The sequence below is a fragment of the Hirundo rustica genome, chromosome 5 (genome assembly GCF_015227805.2).
Source record: "Hirundo rustica isolate bHirRus1 chromosome 5, bHirRus1.pri.v3, whole genome shotgun sequence".
Taxonomy (NCBI): Eukaryota; Metazoa; Chordata; class Aves; order Passeriformes; family Hirundinidae; genus Hirundo; species Hirundo rustica.
In genome coordinates this window covers 7,463,519-7,490,482 of record NC_053454.1, presented here as the reverse complement: position 1 = coordinate 7,490,482, position 26,964 = coordinate 7,463,519, and the positions used below count along the sequence as shown (strand labels likewise).

Below are 26,964 nucleotides of genomic sequence, written 5' to 3'. Positions count from 1 at the left end.
TGCTCTGTTGCTAATTCTTAATTCCTTTTTCTTTTGAAGGACTGTACACTTTAAATATTGCACTAGTGTCCCTCCTGTTTACGCCTACTCCAAAAAAGCTCACTATTGTTGTTGGACTAAAGGATCTGAACAAATACACTTCACTCTTACGAGCTCTTCTGGCTCATGGACGCCACTAGCAACCGTGGGTGTTTTAGGTCCCCAGTATCTTCCAGTTAGGTGGTGGCATTCTTCACGTCCCCTTCAAGATGACTCCATAGTTGAAAAGTCACTGAAGTCCTTAAAGGACAAAAACAAGAAGCTGGAAGAAGGAGGTCCTGTATATAGTCCAACAGAAGTGGAAGTTGTAAAAAAATCTCTTGGGCAGAGGATTGTGGATGAACTGAAGCACTATTACCACGGGTTTCGATTGCTGTGGATTGACACAAAAATCGCTGCGAGGATGCTCTGGAGAATCCTGCACGGAACCACTTTGTCTCGTCGGGAACGGAGACAGGTACTAAATAAAGACCAGTTTCCTCTGGGTGTCCTCGGTGATTACTGAGTTTCATTAGAACTCAGTTAGCTCTTTCTATTGTCTTCTGTTCCTAGAATTAAAATTCTTTGGTGTGTTTCCTTCTTCCTCACTTTGTGGATGCTAACGTTTCTGGGTATTACCCCAAAACTCTTTTTTCTGTGTTCCCTGTTATTGAAGATAAATCTGTTATTTTCTTGTTGGAACAGCAGAGGATTCTTCTGTTTTGTCACATGGGCAGCAATTGTGGTTTGTTCCCAAGTTCTCAACCATGTGCCATATATGGTCTGCTTTTTCATTCCAGTTGGAAAAATAGTGGGAAAACACTGCTAGTAAAGGTTGTATCAGTGCCAGTTCTGTTCCTTCTTGTTGCTTCATGGGGTTCTTTTGAATGGGATAAGAGCTGCAGGCTGAAATGAAATGCGTGATTGATAATGTACTATCTCAGTTATAAATACATCTGAAATTATTTTAGCCCAGTATATTTCCTTTATTTATGGCATGTTGCTTGCATTTATGAAACTGTAAAAATGCAACTGATAATTTTAAAGAAAAAGGAGATGAAATCTGGAGTGCAAAATGTGAATGCTTTCAAATTTGGGTAATATAGATGTATTTCAATAGTAATTTCAGGTTTTGGATGAAATAGGCATATTTTATTAGAATGGACAGTTATATGGATATTTAAAAACATTAGATACAAGTTCATATATGAAAAGACTGCAAAATATTAAGCTGGTATAGTTAATTTCCTTTTTTTGGTAAAGAATGTATTGCTATTCAACTTCTGCTCATTGGCAAAAAATCAAACGTTGATTTAACAATTCTCATTTTACTGTTTTTAAACTGTTTAAGTGGTTTATAGAGATTAAAAATTCAAGACTGTCTTCCTGCCTTTATGAAAAATGTATTCCAGCTGTTGCTGGAAAGATGTTCTAGAAGAAAAGCTGGAGAGCAGAAGGTGTGTGTGCTCTGGGGCAGGAGGGCACAGTGCTGCCTGTGGGCAGTGTGGCTCTCTGCAGTTTGTACACCTGCACACACAAGGTACTGAGTTCACATCTCTGCCCTCAAAACTTCCAGTAAATGATCAAAAATACGAGTGTCTGCTCATTGTTTTTATCATTTCCTGATAAAAGTTGGTCACATTTGAACAATTTATTGTGTGATTGAAACCCATCACGTCTTAAATGCAGTGTGAAAAAGTTCCTTCTAAATTCACAAGGTTAGACAAGAAGCAAAAATTGTTACAGGCACGTGTAGCAGTTTCTGTCCGTGGGTGAGTGTGGTCTCCTCTCGGACTGCACTGCTTGATGGTCGCAGCATCTTCATGCTCCTTGAGTTTTGCCATCTTCCTTGGCTGGTACAAGAGAATGCTTGGCAGCTGATCCAGCCTGACATTGCTCAGCAATAAATAAAACTGTCCGTGCTGACGTGAGAGGGGATAATGTAGTACCAGAAAGAGTAACTGAGGATAGGGCAAGGTGAGGACTGCGGGACTTCTTGAAGGAGCAGTTCAGGCTTGTGCTGGCTTATTGAGAGTTTTGGGGATCTTGGAAAGCCAAGCAAGACAAATTAATTCATGGTTTAAAACAGAATCGGAAATTCTCGAGGGGGAAGATTGGAACCATTGATTTTCCTGCCTCTTTCATGTTTACTGAGCCATGCTTCTGAGAAATTATATAGGCAGCAGTAATATTCCATCAATAGATGGATTTATTCATTTGATTACCTTTTGATTTTGTTATCTATTGACAATAGACCTGTCTTCATGTTTAAGTAATGATCTGGCATTTAGCCTTCCTGGATTTGTTTTTTTATGCAAATGTTCACTTTCAATATTAATTCTCTTTTTAAATGAAATGGACATTTATTTGTTTGCAGATATAAATTAGTGTTTACATTGGTGTAGCCTGTCTTTTATCTAATGATGTATGTATGTGTTTATATGCATGCAAAATCCAGTATAGGAGATGTAGAGAAAATAGTTTCAATAACTGCAGTAATGTTAGTTTCTCTACGTTTTGTGTTTTCTGTATTTGGAGGAAGAGGACATCCTGTCTCTGGAGTTGAGGGCATGGTAGGCTCAGAACCTGGGGTCACTGAAAAGCAAACCAGCCTGTAGCTGAACAAAACCCTTTGGGGTTTTTTTTGAACTTCATTTCAAATTTGTTTCAACACAGCTCATTTTTTTTACCACTTCAATCATAAATTGTAGTATACTGACTGATTTAAAGAAGTCTTAACATTTTGGTGCTGGATTACCTCCTGAACTTCAAAAAATATAAAATAAAAATTGAAGTAGGTACTGCTTTAAAAATATTAAGCTGCACATGAGCTGACAGTCCTACAGGAATCTTATCTTCATGCAGACTGACAAATGAGTTATTTCTGCCTGCCCTTTCCTTCCTTTTTGGAGGCAATAATGGAAAGATATCCAAGTAATCTAACCACATGAACGAGCAATTGCAGCATGGCTAATGCAGACCTGTTGCTTATGTAAACTAAAAGTCAATTCCAAAATTCTGCTTGTACAATTGCTGGCAGGGTTTGGATTCAGCAGGGTCACATATCCTTCACTTAGGAGAGAAGCCAGGAAGAAGCAAAACATGATACTGACTTGTCTAAAAGTGACTGCTCTAGTGCTGGCTCCGGCAGCGGGGTGGTTCAGGACATGGCACTGAGGTGGCAAACACAGCGGAGTTTGTGGCAAACCCGCCAGCTTTACAAACTCTTCCCTGCAGAGGAAGGAAGAGTGGAATACATGAGCTGTAGCAGGAGATACAGAGTAGTCACAAGGTTCTTGTGCTGTGCTGCCAAATACCGTGTGTGTAATCGTACACCATTGTATTAGGTTCCTGCATAAAGCTGTTTTCCTTGAGTTAGCCGAGGATGCAGTTCCATGATTTGTGAAAGCTGATCCAGGACAGTGCTGCTGTGAAAAGCTTGGTGCTTAAATCAAGTTTTCCCGCCCCACCCCCATGTGGTTTGTACTGATCCTTTTTCCCTTGTCTGTGCATGTATTTATGGGTCAGTTTTAGCTGGATCAGTGGTGTGACTGCCAGTGCACCTTCGTGGCTCTTTATACCTTGTCTCAGGTTAGCATTAGGTTGGCTTAATCCGGTGGTAAAACTGCTTCCTTGGATATGGGTTTTGTAGAAATACTTGCATGCACTGTCTGAGAATAGAGACTGGGGAAAAATAGGAACTCTCTACTCTATAGGAATTTTTGAAAAAAAATTTTTTTTTTTAAATTTTTTTTTGAGAAAATATACTTTTCTTCTGAGTTTTAAAATTTTCTTCCAAAGTTTCTTACTTTTTTTTGTTTTAACTCCGTGGTAGTCATTTGCCTTCTGTTGTTGGAATGAATGGAAAAATCCTTGAGCCTGTGAACAATGGACCAAAGCATCCCTTCTGGGAAACTGAATTTTTTTATGTACAAAGAAAAATGCCAAACTTTGAATCTGTAGAGCATGTGCATTCCACATACCGTAGTGCTTAAGATTTTGGCGGGTTTTATGGTAAGAAAATTCTGAATGAAGTTTTACAGGTTTTTTATTCTAGTAAATCAGTCCTGAGGACATGGAATCTGTGCTGGTTGTCGCTGCTGTTCCCCTTGATTGCCGTGAGCTGTGGGGAGGGGCTGGAGTGGGGAGCATGGGTTTACTTTTGTAATAGCAATTATTTTACCAGCTTTTGCCGCTCACATCTGTGTTTATCAAATCTTGATGTGCAATGACAGTGCTGTGGCAGTACAGTACTGCAGTGTACCTCTGATTTAGGAACTTGGGATTCCCAACAACCAGCTTTTTCCTTTGTAAAACAAGATCTTCACGCCCCAAGATAAACCAAGTTATTAGGCTTTCTACAATTACTGAAAGATTTGATAATAGACTGTACAGCCTAATGTATGTATACTTGTGAGTATGCAGAAATCACAAGGACAGTATTTATTTCATGCAGTTCAAGATTCAGTAACAAATGCCACCTGCTTTAGAGGATTACTGCTCTGGAAAAGCAGTGGTTTAAAAAAAAAACCCTACCAAGCTGGGCTCATTACCCTGGATTTAAATGTACATTACAATTGTTATGAGGCAGAGGGGGAGGGATCTTTCATTTTATTCTTGATTACTTAGTCCGTAGTAGCTCATGCATGTAAGAAGTGGTGGAGCGCAAATAAAGATGCATAAAAGAAGTTAAGCAGCTTTAATGACAACAAATGACCACCTCCTGTTTTCAGGTGCTTTTAAGGGGTTTAAATGAGATACTTGTTCAATAATCCTATTGAGACATAGTGAGGCTTTTGAAATACTTTCTATAGTGTTGAAAACTGGTGAAACTCCAGCACTTTCTGGTATATAGCAACTTGAAAAAAAAAACCCTAAAACCTGACTTTTCACATCTTTTTACTGTGTTATTTTAAAATGTCTTTATAGCAAATATATATATGAGCCAAAGTGATAATTAGATTATCAAATCAAGTATTTTAGTTTTCTAAAATAAGTATTTAAATTTTAGCTTATCAATATATTTTTTTCTCTTACAGTTTCTTCGAATATGTGCTGATCTTTTTCGCCTGGTCCCTTTCTTGGTTTTTCTTGTTGTCCCATTTATGGAATTTTTGCTTCCAGTAGCTCTTAAGTTGTTCCCTAATATGCTTCCCTCTACATTTGAGACAAAGTCTAAAAAGGTAAGCAGGTCTGAATTTATAATCTAGTGATATTTTTAAATAAAATTAGAAATTTCTTGGTAAAGAAATCAGAAGAATTCTAAAAAAGTTGTATTTTTTTTCAGTATTGGGGTAATGCTTCTGTCTTCCTTATCTTATTTTGAAGATCTTGCTTTTTAACATATAATCATGAACGAGTGCCATCCTGGTTTTTATATGTGCAGGTGCAAAGCTATCAGGGTTGAAAGCCTCTCTTTTCTGCTATCCTCATTTCCATTTTCTATGACTCCTACAAAGGAGAAATACTGGTTGTATTAAAATAGACATTGTAACATTTGTAATCTCACACTTTGATACAAGGTTTTTTATATGTGTACTTAATATTTAAAATAGTTTCTTATGCGGTTTTTGTTTGTTTGTTTGTTTGAACTTTATTTTTTCTAGTTAAGTTTTCTCAGAATTGTTAATTCCACAAAAGAGCCCCACAAGTTTTCACTTTCAGAGCACATAGTGAGCTCTTCAGCTTATTCATTGTGATTTGGGGATCTTTGGGAAGAGTGAATGCCCCCTTGGAATGTGTGTATTACAGCAGAAGTCCAGAAGTGATATTTAGTCCATGTGTTTCTGGCAGGAACTTGTAAAAACAAATATTTTTTTTTAACAGGAAGAAAGACTGAAGAAAGAATTGAGAGTAAAGCTTGAATTGGCTAAATTCCTTCAAGACACCATTGAGGAGATGGCCTTAAAAAATAAAGCAGCCAAGGGAAATGTTACAAAAGATTTTTCAACATTCTTTCAAAAGGTAAAAAATTTGGAAAATGTATTTTCCTACAAAAAATAACTTTGTGGGGTTTTTGTGGTCAGTGGTAATCATCAGATACCTTTATTTTGTTGGACTTGAAGAAACAGGATGTAGTAGTATTTTTAGGATAAATTTATTTTTTGTCAGTGTTATGAAGTGTTCCTAACTTTGGTGTTCAAACTGATGGTTTTATTACTTCTAGAAGCACTATATTTCTGCCCATTTGCTTCTTGTTCACTTACTTGTTGATAAGTTAACTCTAACATGAAACATGGTGTGCTCAGTGGTTACTCAGGTAGGTTTTGACCTCTTTTTTAACATGGGGTATGAAAACTGGGAGAGGGCTTCTTTCCTAATTAACTGTTTGGAACTTAATGGGGGGGAAAAAGTAATTTTTTATTTTTTTTTGTCAAATTTAATTCTGCATAGAAAAACAGTTTTTAAGTGCACAGTTGTTTCAGTGATTAGAATGTGGTTGCTGTGCTTGGTGCAAAATTTTTCTATTTAAGTTCAGTTGCTGACAGAGAGACTTAAATGTCAGATATCTACCTCCTACATGAATCGCCTTCAGGGTTCGCAAAACTGTAGGTGAGAGTAAGGTACTCCCTAGAGAGATGAAGAATGCCTTAAGTCTTCTCAGGACACTATTTATCTCTGATTTCTCTTAATTGTGGGGCTGTTGAATAAGAGGTGGAGCCAACAACATCACCAGGTGCTTTGTTGAAAGAAAGGCAGTGGTCCCCTCCTTTGGAGAGAGTGTGCATCAGCACAGAAAAAGGTGCAAAAGCCTGGGGGTTTCAGACATGAACTTTACAAGCTCTTTCAAATATCTTAAGATTTTCCTGCGTGACAGAGCTAAGAATAAAGTATGGGGTGATAAGATGATGTTGATAGTGCCACAAAGATCACCTCACATAATGATAGTGGCAAATTTTGCCAGTCAGTAACTTCTTGCAAAGGCTGTGCATTTTGGAGCCTCTGTGCAGTCATCTGTTTCTGTTCTTTTGAATGTGCAGAGCATTGTAAGTGGTGGTTAGTTATAGCAGTTAGTGGCTGAGGCACTGCCCCTGCAGGCTTTGGGACCTTGCCACTGCCATGCTTCGTGTTCAGAGCATTTCATTTTCTCCTGAAAGAACTGCTACTGAGAATTTATGTTTGGCCATTAATTTCCATGGAAATAAATGATGTTTCACTCCACATTTGCTGGAGGAAGTCCCAAGTTCCTCTGATGACTAAAAAAGAAGTTTCAAGCCCTGCATTTCATATGTGTGGGTGTGCTTTTTACAGCTTTATATTCTCATTTGTGCCACAGAGACAAACTTCATTGATCTCATTTCACTGTACCGGATAATAAATGTCAGAGCAAGAAGAAGCTTAAATGTTTCCCACCTTTTTGCTATTTTTACTGCAGCTTCTGTGGTGAAGTATTTGATGCTGCAAGAACCATTGATTACAGGCTTAACATGTCTGCTGTATAATTCCAGAATTTGTCTCTGTTGCTTTGTAGCTAGTGATGTACTAGAAAGCTTCAGTTTGTACTTTCAAGAAACACAGGCTTGGCTCTGTCAAAATTTATCTTTAAACGAGGGAGAAAATATTTCCTGTGTTTTTGAAGTGCCATTTTTAACTCCTGTGGTGAAGGCACTGGTGAAGTGGGACCACAAGGCCTTTGATGTTTCTTCAAGATGGTTTCTCTGCTACAAAAGTATCCTGGAGGTTAAAGGGCTCAAGGCCATCTTGTCTCCTGATTTTTACCTTTTCCTGTACTCAGTATCTGTTCACTAAAATAATTGAGTTTGCAGGTAAAGCAGGTAGGTATGATAAATCAGGCAGTACAGGTAATGATAGGTTTTCAAACTCTACTTGATGTCACCTAGTTTTATGTTTTCTTTACAGGATTTAAAAAAAAGCAGAGGTATTGGGAAATGGGTTTATTTTTATATCTATGATTAGATCGAAGATGTTAAGTGGCTGGGAGTGCTTAATTGTAAGTTCTGTAGATTTTTAATGTAGTGATGTCACTAATAAGAGTGGCATGCTTAAGGTAGAAAAATCAACATGTATACAGGTGATATTGTTTTACTATGACCTGATGAGACTAGGGAATTTTTCTGCTACTGCAGCTTCCAGTAATTGGATTTAATGACTGGGAAGTCATTGGCAACACATCACTGGAAAGATTAACTTTGCATTTGTACAAGCAGTTACATAGGACCTGCCATCACAAAGGATACAGTGTCCTTTCCCAAACAGTGCTTTATAATTTGGAATAACTTCAAGTACAAAAATATTTGCACTGACGTTCTTCAGAACATCTAGGAATTGAAAGCAAAAGAGTATTGTAATAAATGTGGTTGTGGAGAGAAGCAGGTAGTTAAGTGTCCTAATCTGTGTTTCATGGGGACACCAGTGCTGCAAAATTTTTGCCATTGGGTGAACTTAATACATTATTTTCCCATCTTTATCTTATGTGTTTCTGTGTTTAGTAAGTATTGTACCAGAACAAATACCTCCCAGTGTGACTCCTGTAGCAACTATTTATTAATTCAAGGTACATATATATATATTTCTTGAGGTATCTCATAGCAGTGCGATTCAGCTAGACCCGCTCCTTAGAGTACAGGTGCATCTAATTTTTGTTTTGTTAGTTTTATCTTAAGTATGTTATGCAGTGTTGTTGGAAACTGTCAACACCATCAATTCTTTTCCCTAAGTAAGTTGTTTTTTTGAAAACTTCTTTCATTGCTTCCTTATGTGCTATTGCTTATCCTGAAACTGTTGCAAAGTGCTTGACAAATGAGGAGAGTGTTTTTATTAAAAATAATGCTCAACCATAACATTTGCTTTGAAAAGCTTTGTGTCTGTTTGTTTTTTTCTCACAGATCAGGGAAACTGGTGAAAGACCCAGTAATGAAGAGATCTTAAGGTTCTCTAAACTGTTTGAAGATGAGTTGACGCTGGACAATCTCACCAGGCCTCAGCTGGTGGCACTTTGTAAATTGTTGGAACTTCAGTCAATTGGGACAAATAACTTTCTCCGCTTCCAGCTGACAATGAGGTTGAGGAGCATAAAAGCAGATGACAAGGTGAGTCATTCTGAATAGACACTAACAGGTAATGATTTTGACATATAACAGTAATGAGTGTGTGTAGATACATAAATGTTTGTTTTTCTAGGCATTTTCCTTTTCTGTTTTAATTCTTCTTTTTGAGAAGTTTGAACAAAAAGACTTGAAGAGCTTAAAATCAGAAGCGTCCGTATATATTAAGAAAACACTGACCGTTTTTTAATCTACCAGTAATTGAAGTGAAAATAATTATGTCACAAAGAAAAACATTCCTATGAAAGTCTAATTTGTGAGGGAGCTGATAGAAATATCAGCTTTGAGGTTGGCTGGCCGTGCTGGAGCTGTGGGAGCAGCTGAGGCTGTTTTGTGTTACCGCAGCAGCCTCTAGTGGCTGTTGTAAGCACGTGCCTCTGCGGTGCTGGTGGTGCCTCTGTTTTGAGCTCTAACACGGTCAAATTTCCTTTCCATTGTGCAGATGATTGCTGAAGAGGGAGTTGATACCCTGACTGTTAAAGAACTGCAGGCAGCTTGCCGTGCCCGAGGGATGAGAGCTCTTGGTGTGACAGAGGAGCGTCTCAAAGAACAGCTTAAACAGGTATGGTTTTGCAAGACTGAATACACAGACCTGATTCCAGTTGTTAGCTCTGATGCTCTGATTTTTGTCCTGCTTCCGAGAAGTAATTTTGATTCTGTTCCCATAAAAGGCTTGGTTAAAACAGTCTTTCTTCTTAAGAAGCTTTTGTCACATACGCTTTGTAAGTATGTAGTAGCTGTGGGTTGCTGCCTTTTGACCGTGATGTTTTGATGATGCAGATGAATACTTAAATTTAAACATATCCAAAATGTGTTTGCAATTTTGAAAGTTTGTCTTGTCAGTTACTATCTTGCTCTAAGGAAGTTTTCACCAAGTAGATCAGTTGTCTCTTGGTGCTGCCTGGTTTAGAGGAAGGTCTGTTGGAACATGCCTGGAGGAGGCCACTAAGTTGGTTACAGGAGCCTGGGGCACCTGTGTTACAATGGTGAGCTGAGAGAGTTGGGGTTATTCAGCCTGGAGATGAGAAAGCTCCGGGGACACCTTAGAGCACCTTCAGTACTTAAAGGGGGGCTTACAGGAAAGCTGGAGAAGGACTTTTCATGAGGACATGTAGTGATAGGACAAGGGGGAATGGCCTTAAGCTGAAGGAAGGCAGGTTTAGATATTAAGAAGAAATTCTTTTCTGTGAGGGTGGTGAGACACTGGCACAGGTTGCCCAGATATGTGGGCTCCCCATCCCTGGAAGTGTGGAAGGCCAGGCTGAATGGAGCTCTGAGTAACAGTTTAGTGGAAGGGGTCCCTGCCTGTGACAGGGAGTTGCAGCTAGATGGACGATCTTTAACCCAACCCAAAAGGTTCTGTGATTTTAAGATACCTGTGAAACAAACCACTCGTTCAAATATTCATCCTTTACTTCTTGAAGTACTTCTTCAAACAAGATACATCTTCCTATATTTCATTGCAATGGCTGTGATTCTTAGCTGGTTATATTCTATAGTTCCTGTGCTGGGATATCGACTGACAAGTAGTGGTAAAAGAAATTGTATTTACTTCTGCTTGATTTTATATGTTAAAAAAAAAAAAAAAATCATCCTGAAATTGAAGACTAGTTTTTTTGTATTACAGTGGTTAGATCTGCACCTGAACCAGGAAATTCCTACTTCGTTGCTTATTTTATCCAGAGCCATGTATCTTCCAGATACCCTTTCTCCAGCTGATCAGCTCAAAACAACCCTTCAGACACTACCAGACAGTGCTGTAAGTATTGATGGACATAATATGTAACCAACTTTCAGTGTCATGACTGAAAATCCATCCAGACAAGTACATGTTGTTCTCAGTTCCTTTCTTTTACTTGAAAAACAAAATCATAGATAGGTTTATTTGATTGACCTTCAAGCACAGAAGTTGTGTTGTATGTGGAGAGGTATGAGGATAAAGCAAACACAGCACAATATTGGATTACATGACAGCAGACAGTAATAGCATAAGAAGATTTAGAATACACCTTTCACTTACAAAAAAACAATGAATGCTTCAGGCCATATAAAGACATTAATACTTGAAAATACATGATGTTATATAGGGAGAGAAATTATCAGAATAGGGTGTTGGTAGTCTTGAGAGAAAAAGAATGAAGAACATGTGTGATGTCAGGGTGAAAAGTTCACGTTTCCATCAAACCCAAAAACTTCCTCAAGAAAGAGAGTAATTTTTTCCTGAGAAAGGCAAAAATAGGGTAACATTTGGGGGCTTTGACTTTATTTGCTAGCATACCTGTTCTACCTGTCTCAGTCAGGATATCTAAACTTACATTATGCAGCCATACCTGTAGGTATATATACACACTTCTGATAGATTATTATTGTTATTTTTAGGCCAAAGAGGCTCAAGTGAAAGTGGCAGAAGTTGAAGGTGAAAAAATAGATAACAAAGTGCGGCTGGAAGCAACACTTCAGGAAGAGGAAGCCATCAGAAAAGAGAATGAAGAAAAGAAAATGTCTGAAGCTGCAGAGAAAGCCAAAGAAACCCTTGAAGTTGCAGCCATGGTAAATTCTGCTCACAGCTATTGAGAAGTAAATGTCAAGTGATGTGAAAACTAACATATTATGAGTTACTACCTCTGCTCTGGGTACTGTCTGCAACAAACTGGACTTTAAATCCACACATGGAAAATGTGAGAGAATATTTAAACTGACTGCAGCACAAGAGTTTACTATAAAATATTGGCTCAGTCTTACTTATCTTTGATTTCTTTTCCATCTTAATTAAAGCAGTAAGAGAAGACTTTTTTTTCTGTAGTAAAGGTAGTGGTTTTGTTTGCTTTGTTTTGTTTTTTAATTTTTGCACCCTATATTTAGATGTTCTTATCTTTGACTCTATTTGTCATTAACCTGATAATGTTGCTGTATAACATTCGACTATAAAAGCTGCTGGCCTGCTTTGTTAGTGAATTAAGGCTCAGGAGCTCACAGAAGTAGTTCTTTAAATACAAGCGGGTATGTTAATGTGAAACCACTCAATATGTTGCAGTTTTTTAACCTCTTCTCATAAAAATCTGTGTGTCTACTTTGGCAACTATTTCTATTTTGACAAGTCATTCTTTACTGATGCTAATACAGCTAATGTTTTGGTTGTTTTAAATGAAAACTAATGAGGTGTTTTAAATTTAGAAAGTGGTGGAACCAGCAGCAGATCTCGACGCAACTGCTCTGCAAGCTAAAAAAAGCCAGGTGGCAATGGATACTCAACCAGAATTGGCACGGGCAGGTGCAGCAGTGCACCCAGAGGCACTGATAGATACAGCACCAGTGCTGGAAGGCGTTAAGGTAATCTGCATAACCACACGTTTTCGTTTTTTTGAGTGTAAAGATTCAGAGCATTCATGTGAGAACCATGATAAATTGCTTGTCTGCCCTTCACTTTTAACCCTCTCACCACATTATGTCAGTTAAAAACAGCTACTTAGTGGATTGAAGGTTCACCAGTGCAGAAGCTGAAGTCAGCACAAAACACCTCAGAGCATCTCCTTTATCTGCATTATTGAAATTAATATACCTGTTTTGGGGAGCACTTGCACTATCTGTAGATGGAATGGGTCTGTGCATATTAAATTCTCAGCTTTTCAAGAAACAACTGTGCTTCACAAACTATGGATGTTGATCCTCATTCTCACAGAGGTTATTGAAGATAACTTTTCTACAGCTCAACTTTCCAAACGTTACCTTTTTTTTTTTTTTTTTTTTTTTTTTTTTTGGTGAAATTTATCTTTTCCTGTACCTGGTGAATTGTTTCTCAGTTGTTTTAATTGCTTAATCCAGGAGTGAATGAAGTAAAATGTTCTAAAACAAGATGATTAGGCAGGGATTCAAACAGCCAAAACTCACATATTGAATCACATTAGCTGAACTTATTTCTGGTACACTTCAAAAAATTGTATGCCATTGCAAATTAATTGCATTACCATTTAAAATCTTTGCATTAGCCTCAAAATGACTATGTGATAGTAGTGACTCCAAACATGGAAAAACAATCTTGAGTTTCTTTTATTCTAAAAGACTGAAAATCTTGAAGGAAGATCACAAATGTGCCTTTCATTAATTTGTGTGTATTTTCTGTACAGGGTGAGGAAATCACCAAGGAAGAGATTGATGTGCTGAGTGATGCTTGCACCAAGTTGCAGGAACAGAAAAAATCACTAACAAAGGAAAAGGAGGAGCTTGAAGAATTGAAGGATGATATCCAGGAGTATAATGAGGTGAAGAATGGGGCATGGAAGTTCTTTTTCAGTTCATGTGTGGTTTTAGCAGAAATGATCCACAAATTTAAAGATTATCTTTTTTGTTTGTCTGTTAGTCTGAAATTGGAAGCTGAGTGAATGAACTCTGTAAGTGACAATGCAGAGCCTTATTTGTGTAACAAGTTCAAAGTTAATTATTATCACTGGGGTAATTCCCAGCAGATGAGAATCCTGCTCCTGCTCTTGTTCCCAGGGTGACTGGGGTAACAGGAGCTGACTGCTGCATGCTGCAGTTCTTTCTTAGCAAGTGTAGATGTCAGTATTACAGAAACTTCCAAGATAAGTAAAATGAACCTTATCCAGTCTTATGAAAGATGTGGAAAATAACATTTTTGTGGAAAAAAAACATTTAAGGGGTGCATGAAAAAGGCAGCAGTGTTAGAATCTGTTGTTCTAATTCTGTCTGGCTTCATATGTCTCTACACTTGTATTTCATCTACAAATGGCTCCCCTCTTGAAATGCTGCTTGAAGTCAGTAGTGTCTGTTGTGAATTCACACCAGTAAAAGCTTTTCTCTCTCTTGACCATTTCTTTTAGGATTTGCAAGAGATAAAGGAGCTTTCTAAAACTGGTGAGAAAGAGGCAGTGGAAGAGTCAAAGGCAAGCAAGCGACTGACTAAGAGAGTGAACCGAATGATTGGTCAGATAGACAAAATTATTGTGGAGTTAGAAACAAGTCAAAAGACAGAAGATGCAAAGCTGGTTGGTGAAGATACTCCTGCTGGGTAAGTGACCTGGGAGCACTGGATGTGTCTCTGGCTGTTCACCTTCACTCTTGCTTTTGTCTGATGTGTGGTTAGAAGAGAACTGGTGAGTAACTTGTTGTTTAGAATATTGAGATAATTGATTTAAAAAAAATAAAATTAACAAAATTGTGCTGCAGATTTTCTCTCTTCTAAGGCTAAATATGGTTGAACTGATAAAGGAAAAAAGGATGTATAATTCATCAGGTCCAGAGGGTGTTCTGAAAGTCAAAGTATTGATTAGAATCTTACCATCTTGCCCATGCCTCTGGCACTAACAGGATTACAGGTTAAATCATCCCCTCAGTCATGCTTCTCACTTAGAAATTTTGCCTTGTGCCACTGACTGAAAAGGTGCACAACAGGGTGTGAGCATGGTGTCTGGAGACAAGTGGGGAAATGTGTCTAATGGAAGTGAGATCATTTTACACACCTCCTTTCCAGAAGATTTACTTCATTTCTATTTTTTTAACACACAGATTTTCTGTGAAAGATTTTTCCTGATAGTTTCATTACAAAATTCATTTATCAACACTTATCTAGGTCTTAATATTAATGAAGAGTCTTTCAGGCAATTCTATGTTAAGTGGTCACATACTGTTTGTTACACACACTGAAATGCCTGGAAACTGTGACACAAATTCTCATGGTTTGTGATCCTGAATGCTGTATTAATCTGGTTTATGCTTGCACCATTTTGTGTGACTCATTAAGAGAGTATCCTTGCTCCCAAAGAGCATAACTAAACAGAAATAGAGCATTCTGCTTTTGTTGCTTCTGAGCTCTGTGTTTTCCATTCCCCAGGGCAAACGGTCATTTGTTGCAGATTTTGTGTAATGGCATTAAGGCAGCCATATGAATGGTGCTACAGAGAAGCTGTTGATCAAAACCATCTGAACTTGTAAACTAACAATACAATGCAGAATCTGCTTGTACTGAATAGAATTATACTGTGTAATTAATAATATGTAAATAAAACAAGGGCTTTAGGTTGCAGCAGACAGCTTAAACTTCATGACATCAGAGAGCAGAGAGTAATATCTGAAACCTCGTAGTCCTTCCTTCCTCAGAGTCTGGTCCTTGACAGGAGCAAATGAAGCTGATTTAACAAAACAGCTCAATTGCACAAGTGATTAGTTCTCAGCTTTTGTTTTCCTGTGACTCATTGATTTTCTGTCAGCCAGCCTGTAAATATAAAAGAATGCCAGAAACATGGTGCTATATCTTTGGTAGATGGAGAGTGAGGGGACAAAGGGCATTAGATCCACAGTCTGGGAAGCACAGAAAACTTTATTTCAAATGCTTCTGGGTACTTGTATTTGCTCAGTAAAACATAGAAACTAAAAGCATGACATTTGATGGTAAGATAAAAATCTGCTTGCTGATCAGTAACTCCTTTTTGCTTTTTTTTGCATTCTGTTCATGATTATACATAATTAATTAATGATTTTACAAGTATCCTGCAGTGTAGTAGCTTCCAATACTGCCTTTTGTGAAGCTTATTCCTTTGGAGTAACTGCTTGTCATGTAGAGTTTGTTCTTTCTCTTCAGGAAGAATCTCATCAGCATTGCTGAGCTAATTAATGCGATGAAACAAATTCAGAAGATCCCAGAGGAGAAGCTAATAAGGATTGCAGAGGCACTAGATGAAAACAAGGATGGCCAAATTGATATAGATAATGTTGTTAAGGTAAGTTTGTGGACTGCTTAAAGAGGATAAGGCTAACCATCCTTCAATTGTTGAACCTGTTTGGGCACAAATTCATGGTCCAGTCTTTTCAAGAGTCTTTACTTGGAGTTTTTGGTAGGTACTGTAAATAGATCTTAGGTAACAGCAGTTTGAGAATCTTTATGGCTGGCTTGGGGTGGGGGGTGGGGCAAGAGGGAAATCCATGTCCATTACCTTAAAAGCTGTAGGTTTTCATGTATGCGTCTGTCAAGTTTTGTAAAACGTGGTAATTTTGTTATTACTTACAAATAGGAGGGAGTAGAACTACTACTGTTAGCGAAAATCTTGACATGACATCCAGAGATACATTTCATGTCAAAAAATAGTAGCTTGTGTTGCCTGCTTATGTACTTCAGATGTTTCATTGAGATCTGTATCCTGTGCTTGAAAGACAACAGACTTAAACAGTCGTTTAAGTCCACTGTAAATGACTTGTTGCCTGATTTGTCCTGTTCTCTCATTTTGCTGAACGTTCTCAGGTTTTCTCTGCCTTTTACCTTCCTTTTCTTGTTTCTTTTTTACTTGGTAAATTTAGATTTGTCCTGAAACTTAACTTCCCGCAAGTTATTCTGCTACTTGATACAGAAATAGCATTTAGACTATGGTCAGCTAGAAAATACAGTATCAGCCTTTTGAAACACATTTTTCCTCTCTACTGCCCCAGTGGTGATTATCTTCCCTGTTCTCTAAACAGCCATTGCACATTTAGCAACACAGATAAAATATACTTGTAAATTCTGCATATATTGCAGAATAATTCTAGGAACTTGAGGAGATATGCCAAGAATACATTTGTACAAAAAGCTATTTAAAGGAATTTGGAATAATTTATTAGATTATTTTTTTCATTCGCTTTCTGAAAGGCCCATCCCCCTCTACTTTTAAGTTTTTCTTAATTTGTGCCTGTTTAGTACAGTAGGTCATCTTAAATAAAATTAAGTCTGTATATTACCGTCTCAAAAACTTTTTCAACAGGTACTGAATCTCAGCTTTCCATTGAAACAGATAAAATAAATGGGTCTGTTTTACTAATGCTTTAAAATGTCTTTGTGTGCTGCACACACAAAAGTCAAAATTTCTAGGTATTTTAGTTTACATTTTAGCTTCTTTTTAATACTCTGGATGTGTTCGAGGTACTGGTTGTGGTTTGAATTTGTTTCCATGTAAGAAAAAAAAATGCTGTTTTTCTTGAACATGAGACCTGAATACTTTTGTTGTCTTAACAAAATTTATTACAGGAAAATGCCTCCATCATGTAAAACCTAAATGCAGTCTCAATTTCATTTAATGTTCCTGTAGGTTGTAGAGTTGATTGACAAAGAAGATATTGATATTGGCACCAGCCAGGTTGCTGAGATTATGTCACTGCTTCAAAAAGAAGAAAAACTGGAAGAAAAAGAGAAAGCAAAGGAAAAGCATGATAAGGAAGCTGCAGAAGTAAAGAATTAAGCTTCAGAATCTGAAGCTAATTGCAGTTGTAACCAAAATCTTGTATATCTTTCTGTGTCTAATGGCTACATATTACTTGAGCTTTGTGATTATGGGAAGTGTTTTGAGCTGATTCTGGTAATAAATCGTAGATACGTTTTCTGACATATGGAATGAAATTTCCGTTCATCAAAAAAGTGATTTAGTGTCATTCCATACTGATGAAAACAGGATATGCTTCTTTAGCAGTGCTCCTGCCCACAAAAACATGTATTTGCACTCATTGCTGTGGTACAGTGATCTATTAAACTTGGAAGTCTGCTGTATAAATTAAGTGTATCTATCATGGAGAAGTGTTTCCCATTTATTTTCTTCCATTGTTACGTGGGGCCCAACCTTACTCTGCTTCTGCCTTTTAGCTTTTTCAGAATTTAATACAAGCTTTCTGTTCCATCACAATATTACACATTTCCTAATCTGCTAGTAAAGATTTCGTGGCTTCAGTAGCTCTATAGATTTAGGGGGTTTTTAAGCTAAATATCACTAAGCTGTTGCCTCACTGACAGAGAATGTGGCATTCTGATCACTTTTATGAATTCATGGTTATTATTATTTTCTGTTGAAGGGGAAAATCAGATTTATTTTTCCCTAGAATGGAAACTTGGCATGAAGTTTGCTACTTATGGGTGCCTTAAATTTCATAGGACTAGAGAGTAGAATATGTTGCTTCTACTCAAAATTCCATGAATTATTAAAGCATTGGAATCACAGGAGCCTTTAAAATAGTTTCAGAACACAATCTGTCATATGGTAAAGTGAGTTCAAGTGTTGGTCTGAATAGCAGAATGAAAATAATCAAAAGGGGGAAATGTCAGTTGTGATCTTTTTTGCATATATTTTTAAAAATGTAGCTCTCTTTGTGTGCTTGTTTTTCATCTGATAATTATTTACACCATAACTAGTTCTCTTACCTCTCAATTTTCATCTCAGGTATAAAGTCATTAACCAAGTATAGTCAGAGTACATAAATACGTTCATCTCATGGCTTTGCTTACTGTGCAGTCAACAAGTCATTTCTGGTATTGCCAGTGCTTTGATGACATTACTGGTTTTCTAATTGCTTATGGTCACTGTCTATAAATGTGTGACTACATACTGGCACTAGGCCAAGGTTTTCTCATTAATATTTCTTCTTAGTAGTAAATTTTAAAGTTTTAAAACTAAAATACTAACTCTGGGATGTTCCTTAATTCATGGTAGTCTAAATTTTACACTTCTCTTAAAATCTATTATGAAATACATGTAGTTTGGCTTGAACCAGCGGGGTTGCAGTTTGGAGTTTTTATTCTGTTTGTCTTCTGCACCCAGTATGATAAAATGTACAATGACCATTCTTGATTTTGTGTACATTGTAGAGAGCACATCTGACAACGGCACTGTACATGGCAATATTGAGGTGGGCAGTTAGTACTTAATGCTTTTAGTCATAGTAGCATATTTTTATAGAAAATACCAACTCCCAAGCATTTTTCAGTGTAATTCCATGTGCAGTATTTATCTAGATTGGCTAAATTATTTGTACAAACTTATTTGAAGTTAGTGGAACAAAAGAAGTTTTGACAGTCTCATGGCTTGCATGATATGGACCATTGTATCTAGTTGTTTCCAAAGCAATATGTACAGTGAGATGTACAGTTCTAGAAAAGGTCAGTGTCTAGTTCAACTGTTGAAATTCATATTCTGTACAGTTTGCAAAGAAAGCTGCTTACAGCAAGATCCTCCTGAGAATTACTGTAATTGTATCTGAAGTGTGAAATTGCTGTGGTGAGGCTGAAATTTCAAATCAGTACAATCCTTATGGTTCATGTATCCCAAAACAAGGGGGCTGTTCTCTTCCTCATAAATTGAGATTACCTTGGAGATTTCAGCATGGAAGTCACTTTGTAGATTTTTGAAGATCTGACTTCACCAGGTGCTTTTTTTTTTAGGCCAATGCTTGGGTTAGATGAAAATTCAAGAATAAAACTGATTTCACAAAAATACAGTCTAGAAACTAATTTTCCATTTTATAATTTACAGCTAGAATTTATAGGCTTTGAAGTATGCTAAAATTTTACAGTGGCATATATTCAATTTTACAACAATGTATAAAAACATTACTTGACATTCCTGAAACGTGGTAAAGATACTCTAAAATTGCCTGCTACCTTTCATGGAATATCAAAAACCTAAGAATTGTATTCACTTGAATGCATGCAAATTTAAACCAGGGAAGTAGCAGAAAAAGCTGTTTGCAAATATTTATTGATTGAAGTTTTACAGAGCTTTAACTGTCCTGAAGATAAATTGGCTGAATGCAGTATTTGGGAGTTTAAAACACCTTGCTGCTGTTCTGTGTTTACTGTTCACTTAAATTTTCTGTGGATTAAATAAGAAGGGAGGCAAAAATAGCTGATTGTTTTTTTAATTTTATGAAGAATAGTCTGATTAAAGTAATTGTGATACATTTGGACTTGCATGAAATTTGGCATATTGTGAAATCTTTACAGATTACATAAAATTGATTTAAATGCCAGCTTTCTGCTGTGACCTAAAGCTATCACAGGACGTGCACACCAACCATGGAAAGGACTTTCATGGGGAATACCTTCCTTCTGTTGAAAGCAGGCAAACCTATGACAGCTGGACTTGAACAACACATGTTCTGCAAGCTTTAAAAGGTTAGGAAGCCCTTGGTGATCCACTTTTACACAACTTTGAACCTCCCAAGCAGCTCTGCCCTAGCGTGACAGGCAACTGCAGCAGAGTGGAATAGCTCCAGATAATGTGCTTGGTTGCCTTGGGTGTTGACCAAAAAACCAGAAGCTGCGGTACTTTCAGAGAAAGGATACTTCCAAGTGTACATTAACTGGTCAGAACTTATTCCTGAGTGAATATTTAATCAGGAGATGTAAATATTTCTTTAAATAATTTAAAGGATATGCACGATTTCAATGACTTTGTGACTTACACAGGCAAAGCCTCTGAGCTCAGACTTAGGTGATTGGTAAAACCATTGTTGGGGTTGTTGCAGATTCAAATAAGATTTTGACTATAAACTATTCAGGGGAAAATGTAAAACACAAGAAAGCTTTTTAAAAAATTTAGCAACAGGGAAGAGAAGTAGAGTAGGATTCCTTTCCCCCCCCCCTTCAAAACAAGCTTGTTATAGGACCTACTTTATTGAAAAACTTGTTTCTGTTTCATCTTAGCCCAAAAGATGTTTTTCTCAGAGATTTTCATGACTACATGCTGTGAGAGTAATCTGCCTGCAGGTTAAGTTCCAGAGGGCTGGTTCAGTCGGGGTTTGTCAGCAGGACTGCATGTAGGTAGAGAATAATCTCTTGCCAGGATAGTACTGTACACTTATGTAGTCTTTGTCCGGGGGAAGGGGGGAAGTTGCATCTTTTATACAACACCAAAATACTTCTTGTAACTTTATATCTACATACCTTGCTAATAATTTTAACTTTAGCTACTTCAGCACGTATTTAAATACTTTTAAATTGTTGTTATCAAATAATTGGGTATACTTAATTAAAAGAATAATCCCATGTTCTGTTCTTTGTCTGTATTCTAAGTTTTGCTCTTCAGCTGATGAATTTCAGCCTGTGTTATAAATTTAAGTTGAAAATCATTTGTCTGTGCTCTGAGCATACTGGTCCTGTGTTTGCCATAACTCAGTATAAAAATTTTTTGTTAATTGGAGCTTGTGTCCTTTGTTTAGTTACAATAAAAGTGTCATTTTGAAACCTAATTTCTCCATTATTTTTCTCTTTGTTTTGATTATTTAGTGTTAATTTATTGCTCTTTAGATGGCATGCCAGGCACAGGGCTGGATGCTGATGAGCTGTGGCCATGAAAGTAATCTCCTGTCTGCTTTAAAACAGGATTTGGGAACATGCAAATGCTGAATCTGCTCTCTAGTGTGAAGTGTTTCAACAGGTGGCTGAAGACAACCTTGATGTGCTTTTAAAATAATAAATAAGCAAGGTTGGGTTGCAAATTTTTCCTTCTGCTTAAAACCAAATTCCAAATAAAAAGCTTTAAAATTGGCAGAAAATATTCTTTTAAGCTTTTGCTTTAAGAATTTCCTTTCATGACCCTTTAATTAGGGTGAATAGGAGTGGTGTGCAGCAGTGGTGAAACTAGCAGAAGAATTGGGGTTTGAGTTTGTGAATTAAATATGGACATTGGCAAGGGTCCTTGGTCATATTTACTGAATTCCCAAGAAAGAGACTGACTTCTGGATCCACTGTTGTCTTTACTGAGATACATTGGTTATTACACTCTTTAATGAATATTTATGACATGTTTATAACAATTGTGTGTAACTGTTAAAATCTAAGGGAAAAATGAGGGCTGGTTGTAGACTGAGATAATGCAGTTTACTAAGGCAATAGCAGAAATTTGTGCATGCACAGGCAAAGAGGAAAAAAAAAAAAAAGATTCTCTACTCCCCGTCATCAAGCTGTGTTCAGCCACTTCCTGGGACGCAGAGCTTCAGCAGGTGTGGAGGTTGCTCTGGAAGGCAAACATTGTAAATGACAAATGTCCTTCCTCCCTCCTTTCTTTGGCTTTGTATCTGAGCTGACATAGTGTGGTCTAGAATATTCCTTTGGTAAATTGTGGTAAATCCTCCCAGCCCTTTGATGGGGGGGAATGTTGAGACAGCACTGATGCTGTGCCAGCCCTGCTCAGCAGCAGCCAGAACATGGGTGTGTTATCAACACCGGCTCCCAGGGCAAAGCACAGCACTGTAAGGGAAATGAACTCCAGCTCAGCCAGACCCAATGCAATTTCAGATGTGGATTTGTGCATTTTCTGCAAATATGCACAGAGGGAACGGCAAATGCCTGCTCTAATAGCAGATAATGAACATATTGCAGTGATTTCACTGGATGGAACCTTCTTTTGTATCAGGCTGGTGTTGCAGGTGGGCAGAAAACTGGTTGGGAAAACCTCTGGCTTCATGATGTTGTGGTCTGAAAAGGATTAATATGGAAGTTTTATTGCAAACTATTTTTGTGAAATGTCATTTAGAGGGTGAACACGTCTGCACAGTGGTGGTGAGAGATTGATAGCCTTGTGGTTGTTTCATCGACCTGAGGCTCGAGAAATCTGTGTTCAGTTAATGCCCAGTCTATCAATAATACATCTCTTGGCTCTTGTGCCACTGTAACATAAAACCTCCTTGACAGTGACTGGGCAGACAACAAGTTCCCCAGAGCACAGTGTGTGCAAGGACCTAGTACAGCATTTTGTAGCAATAAGGCTTTTAAATACCAAATGCAGACAGTGACAGATCATGCCAAGGAGTTTCTCTGGCTAAAGATTCTCACTTTTCTCGCTGCTTATATATTTGGTATTTTCTTGAATTATTTCTCAATGCTGATGTGAGCAGGAGGATGTTTGCAGTGTGTTTCCAGTTTCCCATACCCTGTGTTCACTTCCACTTTTGTGTATTATTGGACATAAATCTTTCTCAGTAGTTAAATATCCTTCACAGGTCAAAATTCTTTGGGGGCTCATTAGCATGTACAATTTTACCCTTGCCAAACCTTCTGTGGTTTGCAAACATCAGTTTCTCTCATCTAAGTGGTGTAAGGGATTTCTGCTGTGCTAGAGATGGATCTAATGCAGATTTGCTGCTTTCCGTCTAGTGTTTCTCTCTATGTATATTGGCAGAGCAGCCCCTCATGAACGGCCTGATTTATGTCTCAGGGAATGCTGCAGCCAGCAATTTGAGATCTCAGGTCTCCCGTGCATGTTGGGAGCAGCTGCGGATTCTCCATCTCTCCTTTTGTCTTAGCTCCAGTGCAAAAGCCGTCCAAGCTTTTTCCTAGTATTTTCTAACTGCATTTTCAGGTCCTTGATTGGGCAAGATTTTCAGACTCTGTTGTAAGGAGAACTTCAGCAAGGAGCTGAAGGGCAACTGGGAGGTGAGCAACAACAACAACAAATTACAAAAGAAAAAAGAAGGGAGAAAAAGGAAAAAAAAAAAAAAAAGAAAGAGAAGTCTTACTAGTCTTAGTAAATTAAGATGGGAAGTAACAACCTGTTGAGCAGAAAACCTAGGTATCTTACCAGCCTACTCTAGACTTGTAAAAGTGTTTTCTTCTGCAGATGTAATCCCAAAGTAGTGAGCAAAGCAGCAGGTGTTTCTTCTCCATCCTTCCCATCCCTCAACCTTTCCCTTTTCTCTATCTTTTACTTAATGTGCAGGACCAGTTAGGAAAGATATATGGAGTCCTTGTTGCACGTCAGTTCCTCAGAACCTTGCTTTGCCCTGGTGGAAGTGGAGTTGAAATATGTGGAAGTGGAGTTGAAATATCAATGTTTCCAATGAACACTTCCTCACTGCTTGGTGTACAGCGCTTGTTCTATGCAAATTCCAGAAATTAGCAGCCTTCATCAAGCTCTGCTCTCACCTTCCTCAGTCATAACTACACCAGCTCCTCTGCAGTCTGTGCTCCCAAGAGCAGGATGCTTTTATCTTTCCCTTTGAATCCTGTGTGCTCTTATCATCAGGATCTGTAAGCCACAATATTTCAGTGGAAAATATGTTCCTAGGATGAGTCTTCAAAATCAAGAGTGACACTGAGAGGAAGCCATGCAAATGCCTATTTTTAGACCTACTTTCTGCAACCATCAAATTCTGTGGTTAGATTAACTCTGCCATCCTTAAATGATTCAGTGTGATTTAATTTGAATTTTACCTAAGCCACTTAGGAACTTTTTCCCAGAAAATCCTTTGGACTCTGACATTGAGACCCTTTTGGCTATTTAGGTTTTGGACATTCAAATTCAAGAATTGACTGGTGTCAACCCAAAAGTCCTTTTCAAATAAATGACAGGGAAGAAAGCACTAACAGAAAACCCCTTATTTGTACCTTTTTTGTGCTTTTTGGTATGTAACTTGTAGCTTTGTGCTCAAGGGAAATCTGACATGGAAAATAGCTCACCTAGCCAGGCTCAAGGAAGATTTGTAACAGTGATTGGAGATAGGCAGGGAGAGCTGATAGTAGCCTTTAGTTGTTCATTCTTCTGTGTAATTTGCCTTGGAGTGAGTGGGAGGCTATAATATTAATTTGTTTTGTGACTGTAAGCACACCCTCAATCAAGAGAAAAATATTAGAAATATAGGATCTAGAGAAACAGAAAAATCATAGATGTACTTAGCTACGTACCACCAGCTGTGATACTCTTCTTGAAGCTGTCGCTGAAACCTTGAGAAAGCGGGGGAAAGGCTTTGAAACCTCATTTCCACTTTGATTACGCGATGCCGCGATGGCGGTGAGCCAGACACGACCCCTGCGTTTTTCAGGAGAGCAGAAGGGGGAATAAATTCGCGTGTCCCGGCCCCGGGACCAGCATCCCGGCGGGATCCGATCCTCGGCACACCGGCACCGCCGGGCCCGCCCGGGCCGCGCCGCGCCGCTGGGTGGCGCCCGCCGCCCGCCGGGAGCGCCCCGCGCCGAGCCGGCCCTGATCCCTGCCCGGTCCCGTCTGATCCCGTCTGATCCCTGCCCGGTCCCGTCTGATCCCTGCCCTGATCCCTGCCCTGATCCCGCCCGGTCCCGTCTGATCCCTGCCCTGATCCCGCCCGGTCCCGTCTGATCCCTGCCCTGATCCCTGCCCGGATCCCGCCCGGTCCCGTCTGATCCCTGCCCGGATCCCTGCCCGGATCCTGCCAAGTCCCGTCTGATCCCTGCCCTGATCCCTGCCCGGATCCCGCCCGGTCCCGTCTGATCCCTGCCCTGATCCCTGCCCGGATCCCGCCCGGTCCCGTCTGATCCCTGCCCGGATCCCTGCCCGGATCCTGCCAAGTCCCGTCTGATCCCTGCCCTGATCCCTGCCCGGATCCCGCCCGGTCCCGTCTGATCCCTGCCCGGATCCCGCCCGGTCCCGTCTGATCCCTGCCCGGATCCCGCCCGGTCCCGTCTGATCCCTGCCCTGATCCCTGCCCGGATCCCGCCCGGTCCCGTCTGATCCCTGCCCTGATCCCTGCCCTGATCCCGCCCGGTCCCGTCTGATCCCTGCCCGGATCCCTGCCCGGATCCCGCCCGGTCCCGTCTGATCCCTGCCCTGATCCCGCCCGGTCCCGTCTGATCCCTGCCCGGATCCCTGCCCGGATCCCGCCAGGTCCCGCCAGGTCCCGTCTGATCCCTGCCCGGATCCCGCCCGGATCCCGCCAGGTCCCGTCTGATCCCTGCCCTGATCCCGCCAGGTCCCGTCTGATCCCTGCCCTGATCCCGCCCGGTCCCGTCTGATCCCTGCCCGGATCCCTGCCCGGATCCCGCCAGGTCCCGTCTGATCCCTGCCCTGATCCCGCCCGGTCCCGTCTGATCCCTGCCCGGATCCCTGCCCTGATCCCGCCAGGTCCCATCTGATCCCTGCCCGGATCCCGCCCGGTCCCGTCTGATCCCTGCCCGGATCCCGCCAGGTCCCGTCTGATCCCTGCCCGGATCCCGCCAGGTCCCGTCTGATCCCTGCCCGGATCCCTGCCCTGATCCCGCCAGGTCCCATCTGATCCCTGCCCTGATCCCGCCAGGTCCCATCTGATCCCTGCCCTGATCCCTGCCCTGATCCCTGCCCGGATCCCGCCCGGTCCCGTCTGATCCCTGCCCGGATCCCGCCAGGTCCCGTCTGATCCCTGCCCTGATCCCTGCCCGGATCCCGCCCGGTCCCGTCTGATCCCTGCCCTGATCCTGCCAGGTCCCGTCTGATCCCTGCCCTGATCCCTGCCCGGATCCCGCCAGGTCCCGTCTGATCCCTGCCCTGATCCCTGCCCGGATCCCGCCCGGTCCCGTCTGATCCCTGCCCTGATCCTGCCAGGTCCCGTCTGATCCCTGCCCTGATCCCTGCCCGGATCCCGCCAGGTCCCGTCTGATCCCTGCCCTGATCCTGTCAGATTCCTGCCCTGATCACGTCTGATCCCGTCTGATCCTGTCAGGTCTCTGCCCTGATGCCGTCCGATCCCTGCCCTGATCCCATCTGATCCCGACAGATTCCCCCGATCCCGTCAGATCACTGCCCTGATCACGTCTGATCCCGTCATATACCTGTTCCGATCCCTGCCCTGATCCCGTCTGATCCTATCCGGATGCCATCCCGTCCCGTCTGGTCCCGTCTGACCCCTGCCCCGATCCTGTCTGATCCCTGCCCCGATCCCTGCCGTGATCCCTGCCCTGATCCCGTCTGATTCCACCCCGATTCCGTCTGATCCCGCCAGGATCCTTACCCTGATTCTGTCTGATCCCACCCATCACATCCCACCCGGATCCTGCCCGAATCCTGCGTCGCCTTCATCCCCAGGCTCCTGTCTGACACTCACGGGCTCTGCTTCACACACTCTCGGGATGGTTTGGTTGGAAGGGACCTCGAAGATCACCTCGTTCCAAGCCCCCCACCAGGGGCAGGATCACCGTCACTACATCAGGCTGCCCCGTCCAGCCTGGTCTTGAATGCTTCCAGGGATGGGGCATCCTGGATAACCTGTTCCAGTGCCTCACCACGCTCCTGGTATCACAGAATCAGAGTCACTCAGGTAGGAAAAGACTTCCAGGATCATCAAATCCTGCCTTTAACCAATCATCACCTTCTCAACGAGACCATAGCACTAAGTGCTAAAAACCTAC

General features: G+C 40.3%; 1 protein-coding gene across 2 annotated transcripts in view; it reads left to right on the top strand.

Moving 5' to 3' along the window:
• The window catches only part of LETM1 (leucine zipper and EF-hand containing transmembrane protein 1), a 28,127-nt gene extending 7,047 nt beyond the window's left edge, over window positions 1-21,080 (top strand). For both annotated transcript variants that reach the window (XM_040064572.1, XM_040064573.2), the window contains exons 3-14: window positions 40-496; window positions 5,058-5,201; window positions 5,845-5,982; window positions 8,865-9,068; window positions 9,526-9,645; window positions 10,711-10,842; window positions 11,463-11,633; window positions 12,258-12,413; window positions 13,208-13,342; window positions 13,922-14,109; window positions 15,679-15,817; window positions 17,156-21,080. In XM_040064572.1, coding sequence (XP_039920506.1) covers window positions 40-496; window positions 5,058-5,201; window positions 5,845-5,982; window positions 8,865-9,068; window positions 9,526-9,645; window positions 10,711-10,842; window positions 11,463-11,633; window positions 12,258-12,413; window positions 13,208-13,342; window positions 13,922-14,109; window positions 15,679-15,817; window positions 17,156-17,305 — 2,134 coding nt within the window. In that variant the 3' untranslated portion in view covers window positions 17,306-21,080. The remainder of the gene's footprint in view (window positions 1-39; window positions 497-5,057; window positions 5,202-5,844; window positions 5,983-8,864; window positions 9,069-9,525; window positions 9,646-10,710; window positions 10,843-11,462; window positions 11,634-12,257; window positions 12,414-13,207; window positions 13,343-13,921; window positions 14,110-15,678; window positions 15,818-17,155) is intronic.
• Window positions 21,081-26,964: the final 5,884 nt, after the last annotated feature.